At 39.9% G+C, this 23,714-nt stretch overlaps 1 protein-coding gene across 1 annotated transcript; it reads left to right on the forward strand.

The window, feature by feature from the left end:
- The first annotated feature begins 617 nt into the window (after positions 1-617).
- LOC142492364 (uncharacterized) lies at positions 618-12,872 on the forward strand. Its single transcript, XM_075595011.1, has 4 exons — positions 618-660; positions 3,858-3,935; positions 4,301-5,136; positions 12,864-12,872. The coding sequence occupies exons 1-4, from the start codon at positions 618-620 to the stop codon at positions 12,870-12,872; spliced, it is 966 nt and encodes a 321-aa protein (XP_075451126.1).
- The last annotated feature ends 10,842 nt before the right edge of the window (positions 12,873-23,714 follow it).

Here is a 23,714-nt window from a genome sequence, read left to right on the forward strand (position 1 = left end):
TTATATTCTTCATTTTTATTGTTACTCATGAATTTCTTTTTTTCTTGGTTTTTATGTCCGCAGGCTTTGCAAGAACTACAACCATAGAAACCCTCCAATTTTTGGAGCCATCCATCTTTCTTTGTTTCCAATTTCTTTAAAGCACTTGGAGCTATCATTCCCTTCAGGTTTTTTGCTTTTTTGAAGATAACCTTGGGGTGCTGTGGCATATTGTCTTTCAGGATAGGGTCATTTAACAAAACATGCCAGTGTTTATTAATTATTTTCTTGATATTGTTTGACTCTTTATTAAAAGAAGTTAAAAATGCTGTGTCGAAATTTATATTGGGAGTTTTGTCTTTATTTTTAGGTACTATTAAGTCCTGTCTATTTAGACAGTTAGCCTTGTCAAATGCTGCGTCCAGGAGGTCTGTCTTATAGTGTTTCTCAACAAAGCGTTCTTTTAGTATGTTACACTGATCATTAAATACTACTGTATCAGTGCAATTACGGTACGTTATGGTACGTTAAAAACTAGGTCCTATTTTAAGGAAGTGGACAGTAATAATTACATCTTACGTACAAGCTGTCACCAGAATTTATGGATGGACAATGTCCCATATAATCAGTTCAGAAGGATGCGTCGTAATTGCACTGATACAGTAGTATTTAATGATCAGTGTAACATACTAAAAGAACGCTTTGTTGAGAAACACTATAAGACAGACCTCCTGGACGCAGCATTTGACAAGGCTAACTGTCTAAATAGACAGGACTTAGGGCCTCATGCAGTAATCGTCGATTATGTGAAATCGGCAATCTTACCGATTAGTCATGTTATTGGCGTTTTTTCCTCTCCGTATGCAGTAAGTGCCGAATACATTCAAAATCAACCCGAAAACAAATCCGCCCACTCTCACGATGATTAGCCGATCACACACAGGTGTATCGGCGTGCGTGGCGGGGTGCTGTTAGGTTGCCCAATCACAAATCTTGCTGAATCAGGCGAAACAAGCATGTTTTGGATTGCGCGCCATATTTAAAGGCAACGTGTACTGCTATTCATTCTCTGTGTTGTTGGGAGTGAGAGAGAGAGAGACGCACAGAGCTGGCTGTTTGAACATTTGCATATTGACTGAGAGACTTGTTGTGTATTGGGTGAGCTTTGTCCATTGTTGTTTTGTTTACATCTTTGTCTTGTTTTATATGTGGAAGTGTTTCGTGTGATTGCCTGTACATTTCTTGTCTGTTTTTTGTGAGTGCTGGAAGTATGCCCGCAAAGCGTGGGAAGAGTGATGCTGGTGGGAGTGGGAGTGCTACTCGTGCGAGTACGCGTCGGAGTGAACGTACTGTTCAGGGGAGTGATGTTGCTGAGAGTGAGAGTGGTGTTGCTGGGAGTGGGAGTGCTGTTGCTGGGAGTGGGAGTGCTGGTGCTGGGAGTGGGAGTGCTGTTGCTGGGAGTGGGAGTGCTGGTGCTGGGAGTGCTGGTGCTAGGAGTGTGAGTGCTGGTGCTAGGAGTGTGAGTGCTGGTGCTAGGAGTGTGAGTGCTGGTGCTAGGAGTGGGAGTGCTGGTGCTGGGAGTGCTGCTGGTGGCGCAGTTGCTGATGGGGTGGATGGTGGTGGCGTGCTTGCTGGTGGGCAGCTTTTGGAGGCTCTTCCATTGGAAGAAGGAGAGTCCAGTCAGCACCAGCCAAGCTCTGACCCTAAACCTGCTCGGAAGAAACGTGTGGAGAAGCCACGTAATCCTCGCTTCAATGACCAGGAAAATACAGCTCTTGTCACTGGCATTCTGGAGCACTATGACAGTATATATGGACATTTACTAGGTAAGTGTACATTTACATTTATTATTCAAATACATGTGATCCTAGGTCATCAGAGTTTTGTTCATATGCAAATATGGCTTCACAATATCTTTCTATGTTAATTAGTCTGGAAACACAGCTTTTTAGCATGCCTTAAAAGGACAACTAAACACAGGCGGTCAATTTGCCATAACTGCATACAATATGAATGCAACCTTGCTTACATGTATAGGTTTAGTAGTGAATGCTCATGTGCTTCACATATTACACATAAAACAGCATGTTTGCTATCTCTTGGAACAGCTAGCAGTGTAGGAAACTGGTGCTTATATTATTATTCATTTACCTCATATATTTGATATGTTTTTCAAGGGCGGACAAGTTCAGCAAGCAGAAAAGAAATGTGGGACACAATAGTCATTGGTGTCAATGCGTGTGGGAATCATGTGAGGGACAAGCGGAATTGTCACAAGAGATTTGATGATATTAGGTCCAAATTGAAAAAGAAAATACAACACCAACGCGTGCATGCTACTGGCACTGGAGGTGGGCCCACACCACAACGTCTCATATTAAGTCCATTGGAGGAGCTGCTTCGGGCAAAATTACTTCCCGTCGTCGTGGAAGGCTTACCTGGTGACCGTGATATAGGAATTTACCCCTCACAATTTCCACCAGGTGAGAAATATTACTGTACTAGGCGTGTCGTTGCTTACAGTTATTTTGCATAGTTACACTGCTTTTTATACTGTCTTCACAATATAAGCATACCTGCATCTATATATGTATATGTCTGATTCTGTATACATATATATCTCAAAATAGACATATATGTTGTAGTCCTACTAAAAGCAGTAACTAATATAGCACGTGCCATTGCGTGCTCATTTACATGTGAATTCCCAAAATGCATTGCTGCAGTGGAAGCAATTGATGGTGGGCGAAGATGGGGAACAACAGGGTAGTACACATGTGTAACACATGTTAATCAGAAATTATTACTAGCTACAGGTACAGAACAGAAATATGTAGAATATTATTGTGTATTTTATTTATTTTACTCCGACAAACATGACATTACTGCCTATTTTAAGCATGCATCAAATATATTGCATGCAACGGCCTACAAACATCACTTGCACTAACACATCTATAGTTGTTAATGAAAAGGTCCATTTTTGATTTAAGTCATATACAGACAGCATAATGAGGCACACGTATCATATTTTATGTCATTGTTTTCATAACTTAAAAACTGCACACGACTATTTAGCTCATCTACCATTGTGTTAAAGCAGCTGCAATTAATATCTCATCACAGCATACACTTCAACAGAGGGGGTGGGGTTCAGCACACACACTAATTACAGCCTCATTTTAGGGGCAACTTAGTTCACACCATTTTCACCTGTTTCAAGTAATTGAAAGGTGTGGCTGATTAGGCTTTTTGGGGAAGGGAAAACCGTTCTTACAACCTCACTAGCACAACTGAAGTTAATCACACTCATTGGAAAGCTTCACTTTAGCTACTAAATGCCCCAACAACTCATTACTTATCAAACCGTACGTCACACATTAGTTCACTCATATCTATAGTTGAACTACTATCAACGACACATTATCACACACTGCATGTGTTGTCTTGTTTAGTCACAGCCACATTCAGGTGTGCCACATCTTATATTAATGTACCACACATATCCTCTACCAAAAACAACACTTTTTGCAATATGACCACCTTCATGATAACCATTGTGAATGGTCATCTCATGATAGTTATGTACATTATGATACTGATATCACTACACAACATATGATTTTTATGTACAAATTTAATGTATTTTTCCTCACGCATTACTGCAGAACCATAGTATGTTGTATGTTAGGGAACTCAAAACTTCTAAGTACACAGGCATGTACATTGTTATTACAACTATTTATGTTCACTTTCACACACACATTTTGGGTTAAGGAAATGATGCTGTTAGATACTCATAAATACAGAACATACAATAACTGTTTGTTCAATATTTACACATGTAAATGTAAAACTTATGTTATTGTTATATATAGTTGCCCCTGAAGGACATGTGTCACCTGAGACTGAACAAGTGTCTTCACCTGGGTCAGCCAGCTCAACACACCTAGAAGGTGAGTGTATCAGTTGGTGGCCATATAATATGTGCTCTTCTATATGTTATGTTGTCATGTTCATTATTTGTTTTGCACATCTTCTTTAAATAGGATTACTTAGTGTCAGTGAAAATGAAGTGTAAGGCAACTTGTATTGTGTTAGTGATGTTAACTATCATGTAGGAGTTGTGAGTTTACAGCAAGTTTTCATTCACTCATATTTCATACTGAGTCCAAACATTATTCTTAAGTCAAGGTAGTTTTTAATGTGAGGTTATAAAACGTATGGAAACATGTTAGTTGTTACTTATGACACAGTACAATTACATAGTAACACAGCAGAGATTAACATGACATTTAATAATTTGTACATTTATTTGTAGAACATGATGAAGAGGATTTTGATGATGATGATGATGATGATGATGATGATGATGATGCCGCCGCCGCCGCCATAGACACACAAATACAAGCAAGTGACCATGAAGAGGTTCCAATTGAAACTGTTTTACCGCCAAAACGTCCAGCAAATACCACATATGATGCAATTGTAGCTTCTGAGGGAAAAATTGTGGAAGCAGAAAATCGTCGCCATTCTGACCTGATGACAGTGCTGGAAAGGATGATTGCACTGCAGGAAGAAACAGTTTCACAATTGGCACATCTCCACAGAGTCTTCATTGAAGTGCCTAAACAGTTGCAAAAAATCAACACCTCATTCGAAGCATTAGTTGTTCAGCAAACACAAGCTAATTACTGGAGAATGACTAATGTACCACGATTCAACACCTCACAGGCAGGATCTGTTCATGCAGGTCAGTTTTCACCACATTCATCTGATATTCATTCACCAGGCCCAAATGTTACCGGTCAAGTAGCAGACATTGCTGTGCAGTTTCCTGATGACATCCTACCGCTGCCATCTGTACAAATTCAGCAGCAGACACCTACAAAGGAGGCGACAAAAACAAAACAAGACACACATGAAACAGACCAACCATCACTTGTGCAGTGTCTACCAACTTGCTCACATGTGTCAGTGGGCACAAGCCCTGTCCGTGAACAGTCACTACCCAAAAGCCCTGTAGGTGAATCACTGCCCAAAAGCCCTGTAGGTGAATCACTGCCCAAAAGCCCTGTAGGTGAATCACTGCCCAAAAGCCCTGTAGGTGAATCACTGGCCAAAAGCCCTGTAGGTGAATCACTGGCCACAAGCCCCGTAGGTGAACAGTCACTGCCCAAAAGCCCTGTAGGTGAGTCACTGCCCACAAGCCCTGCCCGTGAAGTGCCAGAGGCCACTCAAAGTGGCTCTGCTGTGCCTAAAGTTGGTGGCAAAAGAAAAAGGAAAATTCAAGAGAACCAAACAGGCCTGTTACTCGCTCGCAAAAGGAACAAAAAAAATAAATGTTATAATTCAGAAAATATGTCTTTGGCCTTGTTTTGTTGACTTCACATTATCTAATTACTATTGTATGTATGCTGAAGACTGTGTTGTTTCCAAACTTTCAAGTATGTTCTTGTACACGTGAAGTTTTGGAAATGTTAACACTCAATTAATGAATAGTGTTATAAATATTTATGTATTAATCGTCTGTTCAGTAATGGTCCACCTGGAACCAGTTGCAAAGTTTAGAGAAGCTGCCATTGACTTTGCAGCAAAACATTGCATTTGGGTGTGTTAATTGATGTAAGAATTGCATATGCATATTAGTCACATGCATTTATAAAAACACCTAAGTAACTGCAAACATCTTTCTTGTACGTGTACAGCAGGATTATGTGTAAATTATTACTTACCTTTGCCTTGCTTGGGCATTCTAATTTTGTCCTTTAATCATTTGTGTGTTCTTGTTTCAATAACATCTCAGAATGTATAAAAATATATATACACACACACACACACACTGAGTGTGTGTGTGTGTGTGTGTGTGTGTGTGTGTGTGTGTGTGTGTGTGTGTGTGTGTGTGTGTATATATATATATATATATATATATATATATATAGTACTATATAAACTGGTATACATATATTTTACAAACTAATACACTTCATGCTTCCTTGTGAAAGCACACTATTTTAATAATACAGGCATAATGTTTGAGAAATATCCTAAGTATGAGACTCTAACAGTATTGTGCTTAAACAAATGTTTATTACTTCATTCAATCATGTTTCTCACCATTTAAATAGGTTTCATACAAGGTATACTTACTGCCATCAATGTTGTGTGTACTCCTGCAATATTAAAAAAAATAAAATATAATATATAAATATATATATATTTTTATAAGAGAGATATATTTAGATATATATATATACACACGTATTTAAACTCATGCAGACAGGGAGTTAACCAGACTTTCACATACACACAGAAATGTAAGCGGGGAAAAAACATTTCTTTTTGCAGGTGTGTGTTTGTACTGATATGCCTGGCTAAGAACTATTTTCACACAGTGGTCTTTGTTAGTTTTCAAAAAAACACTATGTGAACGATTTCAAAGTCTAGGGATGTTTTTCAGAAACGAGATAAAAGAAGGAGAAATGTTTCTCCCACAGTCCCATATCACTAACCACAACTGTTAACCCAATTAGATTTACAAAGCCAATTGGCGTTTGAAATAAGGAGTCAAAGTAGTTAGTTTTGATGACCTTGACAAGGAAAAACAGGAGTTTGTTAGCCATTCAGCACATTCATTTTGATGAGCAAATAACACAGACCTGCACACAGCTTTTGTGCTACTCAGACATGGCTGATGAATTCGTTACCAATATTAATCCCCTTTTAGGGTATAAGTACATGATCTGTGAAGCCATCTTGAACAGTCGCGGACAGAAAGCAAGCACACGCCAAATCGATGATTTCATTCGAGCAAAATATCCTTATTACCAAGACCGTAAGCATGCACGGAATTTTAATTCCTCAATAAGATTCACTTTATCAAGTAATGACTTTTTTGAACGTGACCAGGATAAGCTACAACACACCTATGGTTTCTGGAAGATTGCCCAGGAAAAACAATTTCTCCTGAAAGACGGCACTTATATTGTCGTGAAAGGCATATTTATTCCTAATGGCAATAGCAATGTATCCGCTACTACTGATCCGTTTGAATCGATACGTGCTGCAATATCTGCAGCCTCCATTCCTGAAACCCACATTGTACAAGAACAAAAGTACTATGATTATGTACCAAGCCTTTCAGCTGAAAATGCATTGGAATGGGAACCCGAAGAAATGAACCTACCTCCCGACCAATTATTTGAAGAAAGCAGTGGCGATTCCTATGAGCGCTTCCTGGAGGAGATATGTGTCATACTGGATTCAGCGGTTGGGTCAAGCGTGGATGAAAATGCCTTGCATTTCTGGAGCGACCAGTTGCAGCCAGGCGAAGAGTTAATTCTAGAAGAATGGTAAATATAACAATCGTTATGCGTTGACTCTGCGTTTAAATTTTTTTTTTTTTTGTAACCACCATTTTCACTTTCAATGCGTGGATACAGCGTAACATTGCAGACTGCATAACATGTAGCGATCACAAACAAATTGTTTCCTAATACAATATAGTAGAACCTGAAAGAGTAGTACACATTGCTGACGGTATACATATACGTACTTTCCTATCCCTTTAAACATATTAGCAACATTTTTCCATAACTCTAACACATACCTGTTTTGTTATCATGCAACATCTACAACATTGAAAACCGGGTCCACCACGTATGACGTGGGACCCTTGTCATGGGCCAAGGCGTCCTTAAAAAGGATTACGGATGTAAGTCCCACCCCCAAGCGACGTGCGCGCCTCAAAGCCTATTGGCTGTCATGTTTTGTTATAGTAACGGTAACTGCAGTGTGTGATGCGTGCGGCTCAGTGTTTGTAGGCGTACCCTGGGCGTTAGCCGAATGTTAATTGAGTGGGAGGAGTGTTAGCGTGCGTTTCACGCTGGCTTAACATGACGTCACACGTATTGCATTTGCGCATTGTGTTATCGGCTGTCCTTTCTGTCCAAACACGTCTGGTTTAAAAGAATACAGATGTACTCGTTTAGAATGATTTTAGTTTCATCTTCATTGTATTTGAAATAAAGATGTGATGTTTACTGGTATTTTCTACATGTATTGAACGCACAACGTTCGCTTTGTTTTGCGCATGCGCTAACAGTTAGTGGAGCCAAGCGTGAAGTGCGTGCGCACACTAAGATGTGCGCGCACATTTTTCAGTATACAGGCAACGTTCACTTCATATACATAGTTATGGCTGCTACAAATGATAATAAAAATTACATACTGATGTACACTTGTAGTTGTAACATATAAATGAGTGACGTGTGTATGTACACAATCATATAGAGCTGTGTAACGCGTTGTCACGGATACATATATAGTAAGGTGCCATATTTGACCATCATGTGTTTGCTGTATTTCAGAGATGTCGGGGAAGATACAATCGGATCAATGTATGATTTCAGAAGAGTCTACCTTTATATGAGATGATTGTGAGGAGGAGCCACCGACTACTATACTACATATGGAACTAATTTTATATTGCTTGCAGCGCTTATTAACAAACAATTAAAAAAGTGATACCCTTATGCCTATATTGCATAAGCACTTAATTAACATAATGATGTTGCAAAATAGTGCCTCTTGAATTTTTCTTGAGTGTTCTTTAATGACTACTAACATTTTATGACATGGTGTGTTTTTTATATAACAACCATTCCCACTCTGCTAACACATTTGTGTATTCTATTGTGTAATGGAACGTATGACTGTCGAAACTATGTAACAATAATAATAATAATAATATGAGCATGTTCATGTATAGGGCTGCTAGTTGTATGCAGCGATTTACAGACACATGTTTCAGCCTGAGGTCCCTGGCCCGTGGAACGTACTAATGTTTTTTTCCGCATGAGGCACAGGGAGATAAAGTGACTTGGCCAAGGTCACAAGGAGCCCACACCGGGAATTGAACCAGACTCCCCTGCTTCAAACTATCAGTGCCAGTGTGTGTCTTTACTCACTGAGCCACTCCTTCTCCCAATGTAAAGGACACTTACAACCAAGTAGCCATTTATATTTAAAATCTCTTGTTACATGGGTATGTAGATAAAATGGTTTGGGACTGTAGCAAATAATGTTACTGGCCAGATGTTATGGTCCCCTCCAATGCATGATGTTCTGAATATGACATCACCATCATGTTATGAAGTACGTTTCTGTGTATATTTCATTAACCTAACTAACTATAGTTTACGGTGTTTATTAATCGTTTAAAAATACATAGTATAGTCAATATGATGATATAAGCTACCATAATAAAGCTGGTGTTATCATTTGTCGGTGTTATACATGGATCCTACACCAATTGATAGAGACACAAACAGTTGTCTTAAAAAGTGTGTCTATGCTAGTGATGAATGTGCTCCCGTAAGTAAACAAATAAGTACAGTTATCCCCTTTTCTCCAAACACCTCTATATTACATTAATGGAAATTATAAGGAAACATACATAAAATGTGATGAAATGTGAGTAATCATTTTGTAATACAATGCACATGAAACCTCAAGAGTAGCTAAATGCATATACATGATACAGAAAGTACATATATGTAACATTTGTGTTTAAACCAATATGTTGGGTTTTTAGTTCAAATAATTATAGGAAGATTGAGGTAGCCACATCTTATGAGAGATGTCAGCAAATATACATACCATGATCAGTCATACTGCAAATATACCTATAATGCAAAGGAACAATATATAAATTGCAAACATTGACATGCCATCTTCAGTACCGTAAACAACACATCAAAGTGTGTATTTGGTGTTAAATGTGCAACACCATGTATATTTAATGACATTCAAAATGTAAATGAGCCTGGTGTACACATCATATGGATGTACATGTTACACTGCACCAATAACATTGTATGTAAGCATACTAGAAGCATGAATGAGTATGGGCATAATATGTGTATTGTGTTAGCATAAGGAACAACACAATGCTAAAATATTAGTGCTTTGTTACCCCAGTTGTATTCACATACACACAACTAAAGTACAATTGAAGAGGGATTATATAACCTGTGCAACAATAACATACCGGTGCCACATCCCTTTGTGCACACAGCAGAGAAAAGAAAGGTGTGCAACCCATATTCATCTGTGTCCTAACAGAAGGTTATATAAAAAAAAATTATTGTTAAGATAACATAATGTAAGTATAAAAGTAGAACTTGGAACATATCTGTTTTTACTTACAAGAAAAAAATGAATTGATGAGATTCTGGCGTGTCTGGCCACCACTGGCTGTTTGTTCATTTTCAGCAGCTACATGGGTGGGATGCTCGTCTACCAAAGGCTCAGCTAGGTCTGATTGTACATTGTGCCTGAGTGCAACATTGTGCAAAATGCAACAGGCAAGGATAATATCAGAGACTTTTTGAGGCTTGTATAGAAGAGCCCCACCAGTTCTGTCCAGACACCTAAATCTGGTCTTGAGTAGGCCAAATGTCCTCTCTATAACAGATCTTGTAGATATATGGGCTGCATTGTACCTCTCCTCTGCTTCAGTTTGAGGGTTTAGCACCGGAGTCAAGAGCCACGGCCTAATTCCGTATCCTGAGTCACCTATAATGAATGGAGCACACATAAGCTTACATTAGTGATCAAATTCTACAATGCCAACATTCCTAAATAAAAATGTGTTTTGTGTTATAACATGTAAATGTGTACTCACCCAGCAGCCAACCATATTCAAAATGTCCCTCTTCGAACGCATGGAAGACTGAAGAGTTCCTCAGGATAGAGGAATCGTGACTGGAACCAGGGAATTTGGGTACCACATGCATTATCCTCATCGTGGCATCACATACCACCTGTACATTGAGTGAATGGTAGTGCTTCCGATTGCGGTACACATGCTCACTCTGACTAGGTGCAATCAAAGCAACATGTGTGCAATCGATTGCACCCAGCACACATGGTATCCCTGCTATATTATAAAAGCCAGTCCTGACTTCCAGCCACTCTGTCGCCTCTGTAGGAAAATGAATATAATTCCTAGCGCGTCTATTGAGTGCATAGAGAAACTGGGTCAAGGCCCGCGAGAATGTAGATTGCGAGACCCCGCCCACTATGCCCACAGTTGTCTGGTATGACGCGGAAGCAAGATAATGTAATGAGCACAGCATTTTAACAAGCCCAGGGACTGCACGACCTCTGGCTGTGAAAAAATCTAAATCTCCCCTTAACTCCTGATAAAGAGCTAAGATTGCTGCTGAACTCAAACGATAGCGACTTACAATCTCCTCCTCACTCATCCCATCTAACAGGGTTCTCTCCCTGTACAGACGCGGACGAGGCACAACTTGTCTCCTCTGTCTTCTCCTCTGATCTCCTGTCCCTCTCCCTGTCCCTCGGCCTGTCCCTCTCCCTGTCGTATCCGCGTCACTGTCCCTGTCACTGTCCCTCGGTGTGTCCCTCCCTTGCCCTATATGATTGTCTTCATCGTCAAGCATGTCATAGAAAAGAATGTTCCTCCGTCTCCTAAACAATCTCAACATTTTGAAATGAGTAGCTGTGAATGAGCAGGTAATGGGCGTCCTTTAAATAGGTATAATGATGTCAGGTGACATAGTAAAATGCAAGGTTTTACATGAACATAATAAAGTACTTGTGTGGCAAGCTGTGTGCAGTTGTTGTGTGTATTCTGCAGGGAATGATGATATTTGCCAATGATGTGACGTGATGCTTTGTAGAAACATTGCTTGCAAATAAATAGTTGCATGTGCAATGCATGTAAAACTTGTGAACGCAAGAGTCAGTCATGTAATGAGACAAAAAGGCTGAGATTGATGTGGGAAAAGTTTTGTGTAACATGTGTAATTAGCCATGTTATTGTGACATGTTGCCAACAATGAATAGTCGTGTGCATATGCATGCATTTGTGTAATGAGGATAGTTGCTATAGAATGAGTTTACAAGGTGTCCCAATGATGAATTACTGTACATGTGCGTATAAGTTAGGTTGAAGTGCTTGTAATGCAACGGTTATAATGTAAATATGCAATGTGATTGCGCGTCCAATAAGTGACGTCATGAAAATAGGGAGGACCAAACGTAGATGTAAACATGAGAATTTAGATGTACATGAACGTTTAAAGATGCGTGACACATTACAAGCATTGTGTAATGTAAAGGAAGATGAATATACGGTGTATGTGTGACATGTGTGACATGTGTAACATCATGTAAACAATTGTCGATCAATGCAGTAAAATGTGTGCTATGATGTGAGGTTCTCCTTTAAGAGTTGAGTATAGTATTTTCCCTTGCCACATCATCACATGATGAGTAATGTGACCCGCAAATGCTGCAAACATGTAAAAGTATAATGTTATGCAAATAATACACGTCAGCCGTGACACAATGCAGGGAATGCCCCCCACACTGTAATGCAAATGACGTTTGTATTGTGAGCAATGAAACGTAAACAGTACTATACTGTTATACGTCCCCGCTCCATTGACTCCATTGATGTACAGAAGATTTTTTTTTTCTAAGTGCCGTTCCGGCAGCCTTAGCGATCGTTCTCCCGTCCAAACTGCCAACTTTAGTTGGCGGGAGAAATCGGCCATAACATCTCAATTTCGTAGTGCCGATCAGCCCCGATAAGCTGTTTTTTTTTGTTGAATCCAGCCGATTTAAAAAAGTGGCGATCAGTGGCGAAAACAGGCTTATCGGCAGCCGACTGGCCATAACAAAATAATCGGCTCCGAAACCTGGCGAAATCAAGCACTTATCGGCGCTTACTGAATCTCAAACCCAATTTTGGCTATAAAATGGTGATAATTCCCTTATCAACGCTTACTGCATGAGGCCCTTAATAGTACCTAAAAATAAAGACAAAACTCCCAATATAAATTTCGACACAGCATTTTTAACTTCTTTTAATAAAGAGTCAAACAATATCAAGAAAATAATTAATAAACACTGGCATGTTTTGTTAAATGACCCTATCCTGAAAGACAATATGCCACAGCACCCCAAGGTTATCTTCAAAAAAGCAAAAAACCTGAAGGGAATGATAGCTCCAAGTGCTTTAAAGAAATTGGAAACAAAGAAAGATGGATGGCTCCAAAAATTGGAGGGTTTCTATGGTTGTAGTTCTTGCAAAGCCTGCGGACATAAAAACCAAGAAAAAAAGAAATTCATGAGTAACAATAAAAATGAAGAATATAAAATAAAACAATATATGAATTGTACTTCAAATTACATAATTTACCTCCTCGAATGCCCATGTGGGCTACAATATGTGGGTAAAACCACAAGAGCAATTAAGATACGCATCTTAGAACACCTCAGCAATATCAGAAGAAGTATCCAGTCCCATAATGTCTCTAAGCACTTTTCTATATTCCACAACTCCAATACAGCAGGATTAAAATTCACTGCAATTGAGCATGTAGTACAACATTGGAGAGGAAGGGATAGAAATCTAGACTTAAGTAGAAGGGAGATGTACTGGGTACATAAACTAAATACACTGACACCTAACGGTCTTAATGTGGATTTTGAGATTGCACCTTTCCTTTAAATATTGCACTTGCACTTTAATTATCTTGATATATGTAAATAATCTAATTTAATTGAAATTTTATTAATTTTATATATATATATGCTGTTATCTGATTTTATATACACTGCATTTACTTTGCTAATCTATGTTCTCTCTCTCTCCCTCTATGTATGGACCTTCTCTAATAATTACCAACTATCCGAGTTTTAATGATGATTTTTAGTTTTTATAATATGTTTTAATTTATATTTTATCTTTTAGAACCTCTCATATGAGAGTGAATAAAATTAATATATGTATTTATATGCGCCGTCATTTTTGGACCACAGTATTGTGTACCCTTGTGGGAGAATCTGTGTGTAATGTAATCAAGTGTTTTTTCAATTAGTGTCCTAATTGAAGATGCTATTTAAGTAACACCCATTATGGGACACAATCATTTCTCCTGAGGAAGCTGCGGATGCAGTGAAACGCGTTGAGCCGAATCAAGGAAGGAAGCAGTCTGTCAACCTGCTCCTACCCCAGAGGTGCAGCTACGGTTAGGCGAGTCCTCCAACCCTCCGATCATCCCGCCCGTACCGGAAGTCGTCACCACCAGGCCAGGAAGTGACGACAGACGCCATCCATCGGCACCGGACGAGGGGGCACCCTCGCGGAGGGAAGTTTGAGTGGAGTGGAGGACCTTTTCGTTTTTTCCATCTGCCAAGCCGCCGCTGCCCTAAAAGATACCTTTATGTGACTGTGTTCACATTATATATTGTGAGTACATATCTTTTATGCTACTTCGATAAAATTTGTGTTACCTGGTGAAACCCTATGTTCTCCTCTCTTCTCTGAACGAATGCGATTGCTGTACTGTGAAAGTGAAGGTCCCAGCAGGCATACCATTTAAACTACCAGTCTGCTGCAGCCTGCGATCCCAAATAGAAGAGCCAGTATATTCATCTTTACTTATACAAACGCTGGTTTAAACCTTACATCTTGTAAGTAGGTTATTCATAAGAGCCAAGTAATTCCAGATTTCTGACTCATATGTATTTTCATACCACACCATGATCTGTATTTATATGTTTCTTTCTGGGTGTTCCTGACGATCCTGCTCCCTTCCCTCCCCCTGGATCCATACGTTTTGTGAGGGAATCAGTGTATATTCCCTGGAAGGTTGAGAGTTTTTTCAGTTTCACCACTTATATTTATAATTTTTTTAGACCACCTGCACTGTGTTAAAGCGCCACTCTAAATCACTGGGTTTCACATTAGCAGAGTGGACCAGGGTTCGATTCCTGGCTGGGGTGTTTATTTTTTTTCCATTTTATTTTCTACTGAGTGCGAATCCACTGCCTACATTGTGTATTCCTCCTTTAATACATTTTGTGCCACTTTATTTATACCCTAACTATTGTATGTGAATACATTCCAGTGAGAAAATTCAAGTTTAAAGAGTACTAAAGGTTAAAAAAAAAAGTAAGTTGTAAAAAAACAACTTTTCCTTCTCTCTTATCTTTTGTCTCCGCTCATCCATCAATTTACCACTGAAAACTTGTCTGCGATATAGGATGTTTGGCTGCGACCCACGTCGCTGCTGGGCCAACTTACCGGTGGGACAAATGGCTGCAGGGCACTTCACCACACGCACTCCTGCACCGCCACAAGCTCTGTCCAACAAGCTCCGCACGCTGCGGCGCCACTCGCTCTGACTGCCCCGACAAGCCATGTTTAAATGTCTGGCCACTCCAATGCGCCATTTTTAAATGTCCCGCGCAAGACCTTTAAAAATGGCGCATTGGAGCGAGCGGTGTAGGACATGTAGCATTCCCACACGGGACATATAAACATAGTTTGTCAGCACGGGAGCAAACAGAGCTTGTTGGATGCCGCTTGTGGTGGTGCAGACAGCGAGGTATCCTATGGCAAGGTGTCCCACTGGTGAATTGTCCCAATGATGGTGCGCTGCTATGGCTGTGGCCAAACATCCCATTCTGCCCTTATGAAACAGTCCAATTATTTAAAGTAGAAGGACGGGCACCAGAGGGCCACCGGGAGTTGAACAATGCTAATTTAAGCTACAGCGACCACTTGGTGTCCATCCTACTTACTTAGATACTTATCGGTGAAGGTAGGATTGGCATTTTCTAGGTATTTAAATGCCCAGTGTGACACTGACCAATACGAACCCACAGCTGGTGACATTAAAGTGGCAATCGAACTAGGGGGCCCCCTGAGCTAAACCCCATTCATTTCAACTCCAGGGACCCGTGCATCTCAAGATACTACCTGCTCCTGCTCCCTAGCAGGGATAATTTAATGCCCACTTTTCAATGCCGCTGCGTCCTACATTGCCAATAGTAAGCCATAACATCATCCGGGTAGCTTCCTATTGGACCATGTGATGCGGGCACTTTAAAAGCAGAGAGATTCCTTCACCCCATTCGGAGGTAAGTAGCTCTGGTAGCAGGGGTTCCCTGATGAAATTCATGGGGTTCAGCTTTGGATACCCCCTGTTTCCATACAATGTTAAAAAAAATTGCCCGCTTGGATTGCTCCTCTAAGGCTTCCTGGTGGCCTGTGTGGCATGGGAGATTTAAATTGCCATTTGTTTCCCCTGGTGGGGACATGAATTCCCTACCTTCAGCGGTACGTCTCTGAAGACATCGTGTCCCTGGAGCTGAAAATAGTGCGTTCCAGCTCCTATAAAATAATAATAATAATTGGACGGTGGGATAGTAGGTTTAAGAAGGTACATCAGCTGTCTAGAGGAAATACTTCTGGTGTTTGCCTCCAGAAAGGACCTTCCCTGCTCTACTCCACAGGTTGGAACTTTTAACTGAGAGAGTGGGGAGGGAGCATGAAGGGAAAGGGAGAGAATAAGTGTGGGGTGGGGGGGGTGGAAGAGGGAATGGGAGGGTTGAGGAAGAGAAAATGGGAGGGGTGAGGGAGGAAGAGTATAGGAGGGGTGACAAAGAAAGGGAATGGAGGGAGATGAGGTATAGAGAGATTTGGGTCGAGGGAGAGAACATTTGTGGAGAGGAAGAGAGAATTGGGGGGAGATGAGTGAGGGAGGGAGTGAGAATGGGGGGGGGGTGAGGGAGAAAAAGAGATAATGAGGGGAGAGAGAAGGGAGTTTGTGTGATGTGCATTACTTCTAGTACATATCCTGTGAAAAGTGAAAGTTAATTGGGGGGGGGGGAGGGATCAAGGCTGAAGGTTTGCCTATGGCATCTAATACCCTTGCACCAGCCCTGCACAAACTGACAAAGTCCACTACATTGTTGTACAGAACAAATGTCACATCAGTAGTCAATACAAGCATAGTTATCTTTACATACTGTATATATAAGTCCACATACATTATTCTTAATTTCACAGTGACGGGGTGAAACTTTATTTTTCAGCTAAGTCTTTTTTGGTAAAATTTGCCATCATGCACATTTATGAAACTTTATTATGAATGAATTTGCTGCAACATAGCACAGCATCTTACCTTCACCCCCTACCCATAGGTGCATAAAGAAAGCATTCATGGGACATACTCTTCAAAAGATGATTGCATTGTATATATAGGGGGTTATTCACTAAACTGAAATTGTTTCCGTAACGGCACTATCGCATGGAGATTCCCAGTGACTTCTATGAGAGTTTCTGTGTGACAATACCCCAATTGGAACTATCACAGTTTAATGAATAAGCCCCCTAGAGTTAAATTCAGTCCACGTAGATTCAACTCAACAATTTGGATAGGAATCTTGGCCTAAGGCCATCTAGGTATGAAAAAATAACTCCCCTAGGATTGCTGTCACAGCTGAGTGATGGAAAGATCTCTGTAAATTCTTAATCCTCCTTTCTTCATGGGTAAGACAATATAACACTATAGAAAACAAGGTCACTGAGCTGAACGGACACAGTAGGGATCCAAAAAAGCAATCAAACCAAACTAGCAGGGAGTGGATTCCAGCCGAACTCCGTGGTGAGGGGCCTTTCTCTACCTCTGCAGGTAACTCGGACAAGAGAGGATTCTTAGGACTACTGGTTTAATTTCTCTGGCTACCACATAATCACACACTTTCCATAATGACTGTCTTTCTTTCTCTCTTCCCAGACTGTCATTATTTTTTCTCTTAGCTCTGTACAACAGGCGCACAATGTTCCCACACAGGCAATACAAGCTGGCTAGACACCTGAGAGAACTTGGAGACACATAACCTTATCCTCTCCCCCCGCTTCTCCAGTTGGTTTTATGTTTATACTCTTTCCCAGCACCAGAAGCTCCAGCACATGTAAGGGTCTGCTTTATATTTAAAGTTCATTCAGTTCGGAAGGTTGGCAAGAGAAATCATAGGTTTTTGCATTGTTATACCCCAAGCATTCAAGTTGTTTAGCACCATAAGACAAAGATTTGGATGAAGTCTTGCATTGCATTAACTTTACCCTGCCCTTATAATACCCTCTTTGAAGAATTTCATAAGCTCCTAAATATGTTTACAGAACCCATTTTTGCTTGTTTACTTAGGTTTGTAGGCATTGTTTTAAATTTACTGGTTGTTCAGGAATTACAAAACGTATTTGCACAGGAATAATAACAACATCAATATCTAATTTGGCACTGTGGTATACACAAAGAGGAGTGATTTACATTTTGCAGCAAATCATACATATTTTAGGAGATTTGTTCATGTATATACTTGAAGCAATTTCCAAAACAATAACAACATCATCAAAGAACACATTTTTAATCATTTCAACCCAATCTGATCACAACAACTCATTAGTTTTGAGTTTGACTGTTATTATACAACTTGTACTCTAAAGAAAAAAAAAAAAAAAATATATATATATATATATATATATATATGTAAATAAAACTGTATGCTCATCTGCATGTCTTAGGCAGGTCTGCAACCCGCCTTTCCCCATTATCACCCAGCACACAGCACTTCCACTGCAGCAAGGGATTCTGGGAAATGACATGCAAATGAGCACACAGTGCCACTTTTTGCTTCAAAAAACATTTTTAACATGGTTCCCTATAGGCTTAAGCTTGCTGCATGATCACAGCTTTGAGCATAGCCAGGGTTAAGGTGCATACCCAGAAAACCACCCACAGACAGCTGTTTCGACCTTAATGGGTCTCATCAGTGTGGGGTTGATTAACTGGGTATGCAAAGAAGCTAAAGGATGGGCCAACCATAATACTGAGTTAAGTTATGGTGAGTAAAAAAAGTGACAATAACCCTCCACAGCAAAGCAAATATGCAAATGTAAATACAACTGTATGCTCATCTGCATGTCTTAGGCAGGTCTGCAACCCCGCCTTTCCCCATTATCACCCAGCACACAGCACTTCATATATATATATATATATATATATGTGTGTGTGTTATACACATTTAATATTATAGTGAATACTTCTGTAATATGCAATGTGTTTTGCAACAGTATTCCATAAGTAAACAAATGAAAATATTTGATGACACCTTGGAAGTAATTTTCTTAAACAAAGTTTAACCTGTGAACAATTAAACAAATGTGTGCAGATCAGAGAAAAATGAGAGAGTCTCACTCTAGTACAAAACCCACACAAGTTCTATAGGGTACCCACACTAAGGGTCACATCCACAGAACACTACTAAATCTTTAACATATGTTATTTTCAAGAGAGCACTATTTTTAAGTCTCAAGCGCTATATAAATCACCTCAAATATCCTTCAAAATAACATATGGTAACACACCTGTGCTCAAAAATCACTTCAGATGCCTTGGAGATATGCAAAGTATATTTGAAAGACTCGCACGCAACTGCCAGATAACTCTAGGTGTGAGCATTAGAGTTCTAAAGTATACTGTGACAGTGGCGCTATCCAGCATCTGAGATAGTTCAATGCTAGAGCTGCTGCCCTGAATAGCAGAAGTTGTGGATTCTGTTCCTGTTGGGATTGACACTCGTACTACCTTCATTGAAAGTGGCCTTAGGGTTGTCAGTAGATATGGGCACATTTTTGTTGTGGATTTGGATCAGCCTTGGATTGGCCGGTTCCCTTGTTTTGCAAGAGGCAGAGAGCAATCTGTTTCTGGACAGGGAAGCAGGGGGAGAGAGAGTGAGAGGGAGACTTTCAAATTTTGTATGTGTCACCAGTTGTATATATATCCCCTCAAACGTCCCTCCAAATAAATTAGGGAGACATGCCTGTGCTGAAAAAGGAGCACACCTGAGGTACCTGACTGGGAGATATGCTAATGGGTATGCAAAGTATATATAAATGAGTCCCATTTCACACTTCCTAAAAGGTTTTCCATACCAACTATATTCAGTTGATAAGCCTAAGGCACCAACCTGATGATTTGAATGGTGTACGACCCAACAGGATTAGAACCCACAACTACTGCTTTTCTAGGCCACAGCTCTAGCAGTGTCAGCAATAAAAGCTGAAGGGTAGTGTGATGCTGGATGCTAAGCTTTTCTCAGTGTGAGAAAGATGTTCAGCCGCCTGACAAAAAAACTATTTGAATCCCTTCGTAAAAAGGCCCCTGTTGTCTCCCCAACACTGTCCCTTTGCCATCACACTCTTCCAGTGTGCCCCTGGCAGGTCCTACAGCCCTATGCTGGGATTCGATTCCAGACATTTGTAGTGTATTCCCTATGTGTATGCAAATGTACTCAGACGTGAGAAAGAGCAGCCAAAATTGTAATTCAGATGATTAAGAGGTCAGGCTTCAAATTGCCTGTAGTTCTCCTGTGTCCACTGAGGTAATATAGTACTCATGTTAATGATAGCCCTGAGCCAGAGGTCCTAAGATTGCCCAGTTGCCATTCTGGCTAGCAGGGGTTGGTTTGATATGCTAAGGGGTTAGGAACATGTGTAGAGCCCTCTCACAATTGGTATCCAAGGTGACTGTGAGATCCCTTGTAGTTCCCCAGACCCCTAGTCACCTTGCTAATTAGCAAGGGGTATAAATGTCCCTTTGTTCTGAACTCCCTGGACCTTGTGTTCATTCTTTGTTTCCTGAGTATGTATACTCAGATCTGTGTTCCATGTGATCAGGTTACCTGTGTACATACAGTTGGTGTCTAGGCTTATATTGGTAGAGCTGGACAACCAGTGGAACTATGGATTTCCAGAAAAGGTGGCTGTTTGTCATGGAGTTGCCCTCTCTGCCTCCTCCAACATACTGATATAGTATGCTTGATAAACTTTGTTCGTTGGATACCTCTTTTTCTACCATAACCCAGCTACTACTTAATGCATAACCTACTGAGTAGAAGTAGAACTATCTGCACCTTTCTAGCTGTCTACAGTGCATGCACTGACCCTTTCCTCTGTCCAAGGAAGTCCTCCTGGATGCCAGGATAGCCAAACATATCAAACATCCAACATATCTACATATTCAACATACTGATGTTTAGGAATACACAGTTTAGCAAAGTTATAGAGCTCTAAGAATCAGTGAAGTAAAACTGAGAAGTTGGAAAGGTAGCACGTTGTTCTGCTTGAAAAGCATAGCGGAAGGAGAGGCCAACGTATGAAAGGTCCGCAAACTAAAGAATGAAATGGGGAATTGATAGTGAAATTATGAAATGACGAAGTCAGACTTATAAATTGTGCTGGGAAGCTGATTTCTAGGAGATGTGATTTTATTTCAGAGGGCTAAACACCAACTTTTCTAAATGGTGCTAAGCTATAAGTAAACGTTCGGCTTATTTGGTTGAATGGGCTGCAAAGTCTCTTATGGTTTAGCACAGTTTGGTAAACGTGTTCCTACTAAGCCTTCTACGAGTGGGAAAGGGAGAAAGGAAAGGGATGTCCATAACCTATGGGATTTCATGCGCATACATGCTGAAAAGTTTTATGGATTGGGGATTGAGACAAATAAGATAAGGCTGGTTTGAGGAAAAAAATGCCTTAGCTTTGTTAATGTAAAAGACAAGGAAGAGGCAAGAATTAATTATATGTACACAAACAATTACGTTAAAAAAGGGGTCTTTTCTCTAAACAACTGATGTACCTACTTAAATGATTTGGCCGCTTCATACAAGTTGTGCTTGCTGCAGCAAAATATTAGTTGTCTCTTTTATGCTTTGTGTAGCCCCCCTTTGGAACTACTATTTCAGTTACGGGATTAATGGTCTTAATGGGTTAATTGTGTGGGCTACTATTAAGAGACAAACACAATGCAGTTTCTAACTTTCATTTTTTTTTTTAACTTTAGCTTCATCAACTTTTTACTGATCCAGTGTATATTATCCATTTGAAATCACAAAAGGCAAAAAAGAGTAATAATATATTAAGTCAGAAAACTTCTGCATTCAAGCATGTTTTGTTAGTGTACACTTAGTTATCGCTTCTATCACACCATTAAAGCAAATTTGTTCAAGAGCTACTTAACGTTCTCAAGCAAAATTTGGACTAGATTTCAAAGTCAATTTAGCTGAAAACACTGATTTACCTGGATCTTGTTGTTTGCAGACTTTGGCATATTGCATTCACATTTGACTGTCTGGTGACGTTATTTTGACGTTCTTCTTTTTATGTTTTGCCTTCGATTCTGAAATTGGACTCCACTGCGAAGTTTGTGGAATGAATGGTATCTGGTGTTGATTAAAACATGGGTAAGATAGGAGATGTGACGTTGGTAATGATGCTCTGCTGGCTTGTGTTTTAGTGTGAGTATTTCTCCAGTTCCAATCTAGAAATGAGTGCATGGACATATTTGCTGACAGTTTCACGTCTCTAATGATTGTGGATAGATTGTGTAATTAAACTGGGGGGGGGGGGGGATGATGACCACTGCTCAGCCAAACAAATTTGTATTCATAAGTATGATAATGGTACGGTGCTAAACCTGGGATAGTTTATGAATATACACAGCAAAGATAAAAAGAAATCCCAGTAGGGTGAGCACTCAAGTACCCCTAAGTATAAGGTATGTAGTATGAATTAAATAAAACTTATTATTTTATTAGGTCAATTAAAAGGATGGGTGACAAAACACTGAACGGCGATAAGTATACAAAATTGGGCTATAAGTAAAATGTTGCCAGTGTCTGATTGATGTCAATTAATGTTGACACCCTTGGCAAGAAGAGGCTTTTGAACATACAGTAGCATGGATGCCAGCTAGATAATGTTATGGCTGCGATTTTGAGAAGAGAAGTGGTCCGTGACACCCCTCTATAGACTTAGTGTTCCTCATCCTTCTATGTCACTGTTCAACTAATTATTAGCTTTATGTTGTTTTTCATTTGTGAGCCTGTTTGCCCGCCGTGTCTGAATAAGGGTGGCAAGTTTATCAGCTTTTCCTATCAGCAGCAATTCGTAACCTTTATGATCTAGACAAGGCTTGCGGTTAAGAACTCAGTAGATACATAACTATCACCAACACTGATACATTAGCACAATTGACTGATGAACAACAATAAACAAGGTGTGTGAATAAGACACTCTAGGAGTCTAGAGAAATAATTTCAACCTACAGTGGCCAGGTGATCCTAATCCATAGGTGCAAACACGACTTATGGGTAAATAATTATAAGCAGCTCTTTACTTATATAGTGAGTTTACTGAAATTAGATTTCAACCGCTAAGGTGTCATACCTGTGAGCGTGGTATCCTGACACATTTAATCCAGGGTCCAATCACACTTAGACACCCTAAAGTGGGTACATAGAGATTGCAAGCATGGCAGAATAAGTTTTATTTAATTCATACTATATACACTTATACATAGGAGTACTTGAGTGCTCGTCCTACAGGGATTCCTTTTTATCTTTGTTGTGTGGATAGATTATGTGCCTAATATTTAAATATTGTGCAATCCATGACAGGTTTTTATGTTAAGAGATGTTTGTCACTCAATAAACATGCAGGCAGAGTAATTGGGACTAAATCTTGTTTCCTACCCTGTGGTCCCATTAATTGTGTATCATGTAAATTTTTATATAGCATTTAAAACATGTCATATAAATGTAGTGCTCTTCCACTAGAGGCAAGATCAGAAAAAAGTAGAAAGGCCACAAGAAATCATAATAATATAATAATAATAATTGTTTGTTCTTGTATAGCGCTCCTAGTTTTACGTAGGTGTAAAATTGTGGGTGTGACCCTAGGCCCCTGCCCCACTCACTTCCATAACCACTTCTCACTGCCCCTTGTGGCTGCCATAAAGTTTATTTATTCTAGCAGACAGGAACGTGGTGAGAGTGCTCTGCTCTCT

This window comes from Ascaphus truei, chromosome 4, assembly GCF_040206685.1.
Source record: "Ascaphus truei isolate aAscTru1 chromosome 4, aAscTru1.hap1, whole genome shotgun sequence".
Taxonomy (NCBI): Eukaryota; Metazoa; Chordata; class Amphibia; order Anura; family Ascaphidae; genus Ascaphus; species Ascaphus truei.